Source organism: Paramormyrops kingsleyae, chromosome 1 (genome assembly GCF_048594095.1).
Source record: "Paramormyrops kingsleyae isolate MSU_618 chromosome 1, PKINGS_0.4, whole genome shotgun sequence".
Lineage (NCBI taxonomy): Eukaryota > Metazoa > Chordata > Actinopteri > Osteoglossiformes > Mormyridae > Paramormyrops > Paramormyrops kingsleyae.
Genome location: NC_132797.1, coordinates 41,030,644 through 41,042,882, shown reverse-complemented (window position 1 = coordinate 41,042,882; position 12,239 = coordinate 41,030,644). Strand labels below are relative to the sequence as shown.

Here is a 12,239-nt window from a genome sequence, read left to right as displayed (position 1 = left end):
ATAGGTGTCTGTATGTTCTTCCTGTGTGAATGTGTGTGTGGAATATGGATGGATGGATGGATGGACGAATGGATGGATGGGGAATGAAACTGTGAAGAGGACTGAGCCACCTGTACGCCTGACCAGTCACAGAGCCCTGCTCAGTGAACCGACTCAGGATTGGATGGCTTCTTCGTTTCTAACATTTCAATCAATACATTTATTAAATATCCAGGGCTCTCTTGGAGAGGGAAGTGTAATGATGTTTCCCTGCTGTCTGGTGTAAACAGAATATCAGTTTGTATTTTCGTGACGTGGACACGTGATGTGGACATCCTTCATGTGGCTCTTCTGATTTCTCCGAGGGAATGCCAAGCCCCTCTCGCAGGTTGTTTACTCAAACACCTGCCAAAACGTCACCACTGCATGTGTTGGGAAGGAACACAGAGTACCTGGAGGAAACTCACACACAAGTGAGGGCAGTTGGGAGAGGGAGCATGGGGTGGGCTCACAGTGCAGTGTGCAGCACCCCTGGGGCTGGGGGTTAGGAGCCTGGCCCAAGGACCCACAGACATGTGACTATTCTGCTGAAGCTTGAACTGGCAACCTTCCAATCGCAGGCACAGAGGCTTAGCCCTCTGAGCCACACATGACCATTGCTAAGGGTACTGTGTCACGCATTGGTGACCGGTCCTGGCCAGTATCCCCTGAGGTTAGGTAGGCCAACAGAGGAAAGTCTCCAGCTGGTTTCCGCTGCAAAAAGTGGGCTGCATGCCTCCTCCAGTTGGATATTTTCATGACCCGGCAAGTTTTATCAGGAAGGAAGCAGGTCTCTGGAAAGCGAGCACACGGTAGCAGCCTTGCTGGGGGAAAAGTGCTACTTTCCCCTGTTTTAACAACCTTGCCCGCTGGTACCCAGGTACGCTCTCAGGACCCATCCACTCTGTCTCAATGAAGGAGACACAACCTTCTATCTATCTGGTACCATCATCTAGGCAAGCTTTACCGCTGGCGCCCCTTCTTCTGAGACAAAGTGAATTCAGCTTGCTAAGTCGGCACCCCATCAGATCTGCGTAGTGGGTTGTCTGGCATTCCAGATGGCCAAATGATACCCCTCCCTGGAAGGAAAGGAAGGCAGTGAGTCTGCCCCAAATGAACAGAGCTGATGAGGTAATTTTCACATTCAATGCTCCATATTCCCTCATATTCTGATATTAGACATCTTTGGGCACTTAACTGTGTCTAGTTGACTTCCACACAAATAATCTTGCATGGTAATGCCCCGACACAAGCCAGAGAATTTCATTTTCCGCCCATAACGATCATCTGCATAACAGAAACACTGCCACAAGATATGTTTACAAACCACATATTTACTTCAATGAAAGGCTTCCTTTAAAGTACATGAAGGACTTTGATGGGCAAGTCACAAAAATATGTTGCCTGGAACTGTATTTTTATTATTTTGTCACACATTGACAAACTTATCATGACAGATATGTGCATTAATATATAAGTGCATACGCAATCAAATGTGTCATTCAGATTTTTTGGTCTTGTTCATGGTAGTAAAATAACCAAGACAATGCATTTTTTAAACTGCAATCATTAATCATATGATTCTGGTTGAGATACTTTATGCATTAAAATGCACTTTAACTTGGGGGGGATTGTGAGGTGTTATTATCGCCGTGGGATATGAAGAATAAACCAAACAAACTACACTAATGGTCTCTGCCTACACCCTTTTTCACCAGTGAGTGTTAAATGAACTGTGTGTAGAGATGTGGATTCTGCATGAAATGTATTTTCAATTCTGCCACAAAGCTTCAGGAGCTTCAGAAATAACCCACCTTATTCCTGTTTTCATTATTTATCAAGAAGTTAACTCATCTCTGAAGTAAAACTGCTCCCACTAAATCCTTAAAGAAAACCTGAGTCCACCAGCCTGCACTTAGATCTAAACCCCACTGGTGAGGTGGTCCAGAACACCCAGGATGAAAGCTGTCGAGAACACTGGGAAAACGTCAAGCACGACGTCAATCAACCCAAAGCACATTCCTGAGTAAAGCTGACAAGCTAAATTCCTGACATTTTCAGTTTATCTACAGCTGCTCTAATAATAACATGCAAAGTCGTCCTTTGTAGTACCCTGCTTCATTTATAACATGCTTAATATGCATGTTAAGCCTTTAAGGGTCTTTAATGTAAATATGCTAGAATTTTATGGTCAATCTAGGGCAATAGGGTAATCTCCCAGATCCTCGGCAGGCAATTAAGCCCAGAAATGTGGTATAAGGACTTTAGGGCAACAGATACTCTGGAGCCATGTTCTTAATTTTGCTTGGTGTGAATGGAGAAGCTTAACAATGGCATTTTAAAACCCACATACAGTAACAGTAGTTCCAGAAGTTCTGAATTAGTTAATGCAGGAACAGTTTTGCTGGAGGATTTGCAAGATATAAATATATAGTTATAATAAATGACATGGGTATTATCAAAGCCTCAGCAATAAGACTGATGAAAGAGTTCCAAAAAACCATTAATGGTTAATATTATAAACATGTCTATAAATCACCAAATGATTTATTTTTCTAGCCAATTAAGCACAACAGAATGGCAACCACTGCAGAACTCACAGCAGAAACCCTGCTTGAGAAAGTATGGCCTGCTGGTCCTTGATCTACAGCTAGATGACACCCTGAGAATCTCTGCACAGTGACAGTACAGCCAAATGGCGAGAGGAGGCTCGGAAATTGGCGATCTCTGCATCTCAGTGGGGCGCAAGTGAAGACTAAAGAAAAACAGACCACAAGGATGCCTCGTTATCTGTACTGCAAGCCTGTCTATTCCCCTGCCGAGCGAGACTCAAGCCAGCACTCTAAGTTTACTGTCACTGCTACTTTGTTGAGTTAATGTTGGTTTCTCAAGTTGACGTTGGTTTGTTGAGCCGCAAGTTCACACCCAAAGGCGTCCTCTGGGCTTGCATTTTAGGTCTGCAGATTGTATTTGTACTCCCCATAATTATATCCACTAGAAGGACTGGCTTGCATTTGAAAAAACAGGGGCCATGATAAAGGCCTTTTCACATAGTCCGATTTGTTTCCACACAAAAAAAACAGCTACATCATTCTGAAATGAAGAAACGCATTTCTGTGACGGTTTTCATACCAAATTTGACAAATTTGCATTGTCTTGATCCATCATTTTTTTTTATCTGGAGAGAGCTCAATTTTCAATTGCGTAAAAAAAAAAACACCCAATAAGATGTCAGTTTTCACACATATGATCAGTTTTATTTTTTTGAATAGGAAGAAATCCTTTCACTTGGGGGACAACACAATCTGATTTACTTTTCAAAGGATGGTATTTCAGATACTGATATTCAGCGCAGGTTCAACCCTGACGATAAATAATAATTGTTTGTGGGGGTTGGTGTTGAGGGGCAGTATTTGCTGGTAGATAAATCGTTCTGTGTTTGGGCAACTTCCCCTTTCTTCCCTGGCCAATTACTTCATATTCTGCTCCTTAAAATGATATAAATATGAATGCATCATGAAGGTATACTGAATGTTCTACAAATGCATTATAAAGGTGCCGTTAATGCGTTACCCTGTTTTCTGTATTCCTGCAGTTAATAAACTGATAAACTGATAATAGATGATGTTGCTGCCATGTTCCTAATATTAATTTTGCTAACTGATAATAGGTTAATGCATCCAAAGTTATTTTTGACTGAACAATGGTTGCTATAAAGAATAAACCTTTTTAGAATTGGGTGTTATATAGTATTTGTCTTTTTTCACTTGATTTCCAAAAAGAAACATGAAAAACTGTCTTTTCTCTAGTTTCCAGTTTCTTTTGGTATGCAAACTTTTCTCAATCAGTTGTGAAAATTTCACATCATGTTTGGCGAGAAAGTTTTTGATCCGTTAAATTTGCATCCAAATTTGTGTTGTTTTTTTTTGTGTTGCATTCCGTGTGAAACATCCTTACAGCTGAAATATTTACTGAATTACAAGCTGTTTGTTGTTGCTTTACATTTACATAAAGATCTTGTAACCATGTGGACTGACACAATGATGCTGCTCCAGAATTATCACACAATTTGATTTTCCATATTCAACAGAAAGAAAGAATTTTCTATTTTTAAACTAGAACATCTACTCAACTAGATATTCAATCTGAACAATTTGCTCAGTAAAACAAAAGTAATAAAAATCAAATGTAATATAGTGTGACAAACCACGTACCTTTTAAAAAATTATACAGTATGATGACACCTTTGCAATTCATGTTATTTTATTATTATTCGACTGTTAGAAAAAATGTAATTTGTGCATTAAGGAAATTTGGATCTTTGCTGCACATTAAATCACTCACTAATTTCTGGAAATTAGGATCTCTTACACATTCAGACTGCATACCATAAACAGTGAAATCCATTACCCTGTAAACTGTAACATGTGGGTGTGTTTATATAATTGGTTCACGAGTCATTGAATGAAGCTTAACTTGCCCAGGAATATTAGAGGAACTATTCGTAAAAATGCCACCGCCAATACTATGAAAATACTTCTTGCAAGGTTTTCTAAAGCGCTAATATGGGGGGACTGCATGATTTCAGACCTTGAAACAGTGTGGCCAGCACAGCAGCATGCGAAAACACAAGTGACTTGGATTCGCTGTGATTCACCACATGAAACTGTGAGAAAATGTACTGTGAATGGCTCCGGGACACAGCGGAAACATTTAACGGTTCTCGCAATCTGGCCTCGTCTCAATGACATATCCGTGTAAATGTCAGGAAGATAATTGCGATAATTAAACAAACAACTGACCTTCTGACACCAGCTCTTCGTTAAGCGGCAGTGCATGAAATGCACCATTTAAAAAAAGGTCAGAGAAGACTTCAAGATAATGTATAACTGCAAGTGTTTTAAAGCAAAATGATACCTTCCACATATGCAAGGAGACTGTGCAAATATAAAATAATAAGCCTAAAGGATGCAGTGATGTCATGCATAGCAACAATGCACCATGCAGGATGAATCATGCCAAAGTGATTCATTTTCAGCAAGTCATTCCCTTGACCCGTCATACTGTGCAGACACTCTGTACATGGGCAGAATGAATGTCTCAGAACGCATTTACAGGCCCACCCTGGACTTTTATGACCGTTCTGCCCCCTGGCCTCACCTTCAGCTTCTCGTATCGGTCGCTCAGTGCTGCCACCTGGTGGTCGCGATGCCTCCCCACCAACTTGCACAGGGCGCAGATGAGCTGCTCGTCAGTCACGCAGTACATGTTGACCTTCTCATCCTCGTGCTCAAGGCACAGCAGGCCTCGCAGGTGCGAGTCAGGCATAGGCTCAATCAGTCGGTGGCCTGTGAACGGCTTCTTGTTGGGATGTGTAGCCTTCAGGCACTCCTCACAGTAGGACACCTCGCAGGTGACGCAGGTCTTGACGGCATCTTGCGGTGGGTTCTGCTCACAGAACTGGCACTGTATCGTCTCGCCGGGCGAGGTCATGGCGCCGCCGTCCAAGGCGCGCTCACGCCGTGTCTCGCTGGGGGAGTTGGGCCCGCTCAAGGATGCCTTCTGGAAGCGGTCGATGATGTTCTGCAGGGTGACGTTGCGCTTCAGTCCCTCTAGGCCCCTCTGGTTGAGGGTGATGACATAACGGCAGGTGGGGCACTGGAAGGCGTCGATGGACTCCACAGGTTCGCTGGATGTGCAGTGGGAGACCAGGATGCGGTGAGCGCAGCTAAAACACAGGCTGTGAGCACAGGGCAGCAGCAGAGGGTCCTCGAAGAGCTCCAGGCAGATTGGGCAGGTCAGCTCCGACTCCAACGTTTCCATCTTCAGGCGAAACAAAGGAGCGCAGCGGGCGAAATCCAGGGAAGCCGACCAGCTATCTGGAAGGATGACAGAAGGGGCTCGGTTACTCTGATGGGCGTGACCTGGGAGCCTTAACCCCGCCTATCAGCTGCTCCATTCAGGTGCATTGCATGTTCTTTGCAAGCGTTTTTTTTTTATTTTTATTTTTAATTGGGTAAGTAACTATAGTAGAATGGATCGGAGGAAAAACTCATTATTTGGCTCAAAAACATAGCAAAGTAAAGGGGAGGAGTGGTAAGAACGTGAAATACTCAAGTAAAGTACAAATCCAGAAAAAAACCTACTCACGTATAGTAACAAAGTATTAATACTTTGTTATTTTACACCTCTGTTGGGAGAGGAGGGAAAAACACCAGTTTCCGATAATGGCCAAGAAGAACGTACCGTCCTGTGGGGTGAAGCTACGCCAGGTAAGATGAACGTAGGGTTTGAACTTCAGATTTGCAGAGAGGCATGAAAGCAGATATGTGCTGCAGCTTAGTAAGTCCTGAATTGTGAGAAGCTGTAAGCGGTGGACATGGAGTCTCCTTTCCTCTCTAAAGAACATCACTCCAGTGCATTTTCTAAAGTTAGCAAGCAAATACAACTTAATCAGGCTTACCCAACTGCTGAACTTCTACTGACAATGACAATGCTTTCTCCTAAGCTAAAGTGAAATTAAGTCCTGTATTTTAGAAAGGAAAACTGTAATCCAGGATGTTTTTAACATGAGGATTGAAATAAACTCTATAGCATTACTTTAAAGCTTGTCATGTGGTATGACGTTTTGCACCACAGCTTTATTTGGAACACGGTTTATGGGTACAGTGGCATGAAGGCTCAGTGGGTAGCATTGCAGTGTTGGTGATCTGAATGCTGCCTCCACACTGTGTGTGTGTGTGTGTGTGTGTGTGTGTGTGTGTGTGTGCGCGTGCAGTTTTGTGCGCTCTCTCTGTGTCACATGGGTTTTCCTGCGGCTAGGCTAAAGGGCGTCTCTAAAGTGTGCACGTCCTGCTGGCATCCTGTCCAGGGCGTCCCCAGCCGTGTGCCCTGTGCTCCAGGTTCACCATGTCCTGCTGCTGGATAAATAATCGGAGGATGTATTTTTTTGTATGCATCATGTGTGTATGTTGCATAAAAGGGTACACACATTTTCAAAATAAAAGTCTTATAACGCTACATTAAAAAACAAAATATTATAAAAGGAAACATCACACTGTAGACAGCCCAGGGTGGGTCATGCCTGTGCTGCTGATGTTGCAAGAATACGGAGGTTGTTTCTGGTGCAGTTTTGGCAAATGGATGTCAGACCCTAAACTGGTCTCCTACACCAAGCCAAAAGCGAGCCCCAATTCATCCACCAAACCTCAGTGAGGACTCCAGTCATGCCCCCCTGTATCTGACTTTATCGGGGTCGGGAGAACCCTGTTATCAGGATGCAACGGCTCTAAGCTCCTTAAGCCTAATGTCCTGTTTGGGTGCTTCTCATTGAGGATTAATTAATTAATAAAGTTAAAGGATAATCATTAAAAAAAAATCTTTGAATGTTATCAAAAAATACACTTGCCCCTCCCCGCCCCTTTAACACACACAATATCCGAGATCCTTACCAATCCACATAAAACAGTCTTCCCGTTCAACTACAGTAAGTGATGTTTATATATTCAGCTCTTTATATTTAGTAGTGTAAAATAAACATTGCCATTAACATCCGGACTCAAAAATCCGCAGGAGTCATTTAATTGTAGGTACTGCTTAATTCCAAGGATTTACCGAGCATTTTGATTTATCATGATAACTAACGTATCACTACTAATGAAGTGTATAAAGGAATAGGATGTTCATAAAACGGCTTACATTTTTTGTTGCCCGAGAAGGAAAATTTAGCAAATTTGGTTTCATATACATTAAAACCAAACCATCGACAAGACTGAGAAAAACCCAGTTCCCAATTCTATTATTATTAATAATATTAATATTATTATCATTAATATAATAATAACAATAATAATAAATAATTATTTTATTTCCTGTCTGTTGTAGATACATTTGGAAAATAATAATAAAATAATAAAAATAACTTCGATAACATAAATAGAAACTTGACGGTTAAAATGTCACGATTTAAACCTTCACTCTGCATGAAAAGGGGTTCTTTCTTCTGTACTTTTTGCTTATGGCAAGCTAACCGTGAAGATATGCAGGGAAAGGGCAGTTCCCCCATTTGACCTACTTCTGGGCTAAAAGGCTGGCAGTCTGGACCTTTTTTTTAATTATTATTATTTCTGAACCTTCGGATTATGCTGTCATACTCTAACCTTACGGCTTTGGCGTAAAGTCATAAATGTATGACTTTATATTATCTGAGGCCACAGTGCAGAAAGACCTATTTCATTAGAAAGTAAAAGCACAGTTAAGTGCGAACTAAATGGACAAGAAGAGATTAGGTTTACCTAGGAAAATGAATAAAAAACGTAAGAATTAATATAATATATATAGGCTATCACTCGCTATTCAAATATATATGAATTCCTACGTTTTTTATTCATTTGCCTATAGGTAAACCTAATCTCTTCATATATATATATATATATAAAAACTACCGTCATTCACCCATATGACGTTCCACACATATTGCCATTGTTTTGTGAAATGAGGTTTAACAAATATGATCGTTTTAAATACCACTACTAAAGACTTGGGTGAGTTCGGCAGCCCCGTTGTACTAATTATTCCAATACGTGAGATATAGTTATATGTGAGGGCTAAAGCGTTTCAAATGAAATCTGATGAAAGAAAGTCGACACGAAAAAGTACAAACATATAGTAAACAGGCGTCACCTTTGTGATAAGTAATAACGGAAAGAATTTGAGTTACGCGCGTATGTCTCCAACATGGGTTGACAGAAACAAAGCAGGTAAAAGTATATGGTTATTAAAAGCCGATGCAAACCACAGCAGCCTCCAGCTCCCCTGCATGCTGTAAATTAATGCGATATTTCTACCCAGTTTACTTTACCCACCGACGCTCTGCGTTGCGGAGGCATCGCGCTTAGGCGTGTTTAACCAAAAATGTGTCCGGACAGGGGATCCAGATGGCCGTGATCTTCACAGCCCGGTTTTCCAAGAACAGGGCTGTCATTTACTAGGAGACTTCTGGTGTGGCAGCAAGCTCAACAGGAAAAGTGGAGCGACAATTGCAGGAAAGCCAGCTCCACCTAGTCCACCTCCGTCAGCGCCGAAGAGAGATAAAAGCCCCCCATAACAAGCAGACGCCGAGGTCCTCCGCGAGGCTTATTGCGTGGGGCTCGGCCCCATGCCTCCCATGTTTATTCGCCCGGAGTCAAAAAGAAAAGAAAAAATAAAGGACCACTTTCCCTCTGCGACTATCCCTTGATTTTTTTTCACCCAGTTATTCAGTGCTGGGAACTTCGCTGGGCTCCGTCACCGGGACAAGCCCGACCACACACACAGATCAGCGTACGATACAAGGTGAAAGGAGCGCATCTCTGCCTCCCCCTCTCAGAATGTCCAGACTGGTCTGGATGTGACAGATTACTTTGCAATCTGTTGTCTCCCTAAATGACCGGCTGACGTAGGTATGGCTTGTGGTTTATGTATCTGTATTTGATCAAGTCGTTTAATGCTTCATTGCCGTGAATGGTCATAGTTAAGTCTATATAGTGTCTAAATAATCTACTGCAATGATAAGAAATGAAAACGTGTTTATGATATTCTTTGTGCATTCTTGGTATAAGTTGCCATAATTAATTAAATTATGGGTAATCAGTTAAATATTAGTGCTGATTATTTTTGGTTCTGCGTTTTGGAAGTATCTAAAAAACAGTTTTAAAGTCTCCTAACCGAAGCCTGTCGGGGCATTTTTAAATTCCTATGAAGTGAACAAAAGCTTCGACATCTGTGTTTTTAAATAGAGATTCCTAAAGGCGTTTTGGAAAACTGTAGACAGACACTGGCTTTGCTGGGGAGTGGGCATGTTGCCCATAACTGTAACCCCAAAGACGAAGATTCATGGGGCTGTGAGCAGCTCTGATGACCTGCAGACATGCCTGCTATGTTGGTACTCGTATAGTCACATTGTTGGCAGCGGTTACCAGCAGACAATAACCAGACTTAGACTGTTATTTCCCCGTGAAAAAGATGGATGCTTACCCCTTGTTTCCAATGATTACTGTACGTGTAAAAGTGTGTCTTTCCGTTAGAAGGTGATAGAAACGAATTAAAAAAAAAAAAAAACTTCATATAAAGTTATATATATAGATACACAATCCTAGTTCCATTATGTATGGACAGCGGGAAATGGCTAAAAACATACTGAATTAAAATTTGCAGCTTTTGTCCAGTCTTCATTCCGGTTTAACAGACATAACATGATTTGTTGTTCCACCAAAGGCTTAAAGTAATTATACTGAAGAGATTTTGCACGGTTAATAGGCTCTATAACACGGCTAACAGGCTACTCGCTAATTTGATGCACAATTACTTTTTGTGTAAAACCACCATGAAAATGAGATGAAATCCTGCTGTATTATGCGAAAATGGCCAGACACAACATTAAATATCCAGCACACTGACTAAAACAAAAGTGTCTTTGAAAGTCCCCCACACCTTTCTCACCAAACAATTCATTTATATGTTTAAAACCATTTGGGGCCGGGGGGGCAAGGTAGCTGGGTTTATTCCTATTGATTAGTTCCACCTGTGTCTTCTTCAAAGCCCTGCATATACATCACCATGTTCTGTTTCTTATTGTTCACAGTAACTCAGACCTCATTTGGATCGAATTCCCAAGACTCATAATATTCTCCTGTTTGATATGTTAGTGCAGAATATATCATTTTATTTTCTTCTGAAACCTGCTTCTCCGATGTTATATTTACATTTGTGTCACGCTGCCCTTTTTAACCCCACAACATGAAATATTACCATTAAGCCCAGTCTATTCTGCCAAGCAGGGGCGCCAAAAAGAGGGGGAAAGTTAGGATGATTCCAAGGGCCCCAGACTGACAGGGGCCCTAAAAATTTTCAAACATAATTGGACTGGTTTGGTTTGGGGGCCCAAAATGATAAACTTTCATGGGGCCCAAAATCTCCAGCTGCACCCCTGCTGTCAAGTCACATTATCACACATATTTTTTTAAAAATAAATTTATTTTAGTGAATTAGAAAGGTTAGCTGTTTTTGGATTCATTTTTTGTCAAATGAGCTTGCGATCTGATTGAACACATCCTCAGAATTTTGGACTCAAACCCATGCATAATGAAGTTCTGCTTCACTGGCAGTCTTTCTGTTATCCTAGGCCGCTTTCCACGTATGAGCTTGACTTGGAATGCCGCCACCGGCATCGGCGGGCCTCTCGATACTGATGCATCGTTAAGCACTTTGTCTTAATGGCGGGTGCATTTTACGTAATCGCCCCTCAACAAAATGCCTGTTTATGGTCATTTCTGACAATGTCACAGCACCCGGCATCTCAGCACAAGACCTTACCACACCTTGGATGATCACTGAGCCTAGTCTACCACTTGGAAAACAGACAGCCTCAGAGGAAAGTCTGGACCTTCTTTTGACCCTTATCTCAAGAACCTGATTATCATAATGCCAATCTGTCTTGAAGAGTCTAATGTTTACCTACTAAATGATAAAGAAAGTATAGCATCCATTAAACCAGGCAAGGGAGAGATTCCAGCATATTATATGAATTCATTTATAGCAATTGAAATGTTTCTACAATCTTGCATTGCATGTGAGTGTATGAATGTGGGCAGCATGACTAGTGTTGGTGTGTCACACCTCAAGGATTGTCGGGTTTAGCCTCTGTGTGGGGTTTGCATGTTCTCCATAGGTAATGTAGCACACAGTTAGGTTAATAAGTGCCTACAGATTTACCATAGTGTGCATTTGTGCTCTGTAATGGACTGGCATCCCATCCAGGGTCTAGCCCTGCTTCGTCCCTGTACTGTCCTAGATAAGCTCCTGACCTTCTTGTGACTGAGCAGATAAGCTGCTAGACGTTGGATTACTGTTGCCAATGTTTGCTATTTATTCCATTGATTTATTTGCAGATTTAATGAGAAATCTTCAACCACTGTTTATGCTCATTGACTCGCGCTTCATAGGAACGCCCAGATCAGTCTGCAGGATCAGCTACAGACATGGTGCCCAGGGACTCCTCCGGATTTCACGCCATAAAGGTGCCATTTGGTCCTTCATGGCTCTGTATTTAAACCCAGTATTTATTCATGCTGTGGTTTTCCCTTCAATGCCGTGAAGAGGGCTTTAAATTTCTTTAAAATAACTTCAACATTCCTGCATAACCCAGTTTATTTGATCCACTTCCCTGTTGTCCACATGTGTGG

The 12,239-nt window shown here is 41.7% G+C and overlaps 1 protein-coding gene across 8 annotated transcripts in view; it reads right to left on the bottom strand.

Moving 5' to 3' along the window:
* The window catches only part of LOC111855588 (E3 ubiquitin-protein ligase Midline-1), a 71,905-nt gene that overhangs the window by 17,224 nt on the left and 42,442 nt on the right, over positions 1-12,239 (bottom strand). For 4 of the 8 annotated variants that reach the window (XM_023834750.2, XM_023834751.2, XM_023834752.2 and 1 more), the window contains exon 2: positions 5,179-5,897. In XM_023834750.2, coding sequence (XP_023690518.1) covers positions 5,179-5,841 — 663 coding nt within the window. In that variant the 5' untranslated portion in view covers positions 5,842-5,897. Of the gene's footprint in view, positions 1-5,178; positions 5,898-8,882; positions 9,027-12,239 lie in introns of those variants that run through there. The other 4 variants (XM_023834754.2, XM_023834755.2, XM_023834753.2 and 1 more) reach the window with 3 other exon arrangements.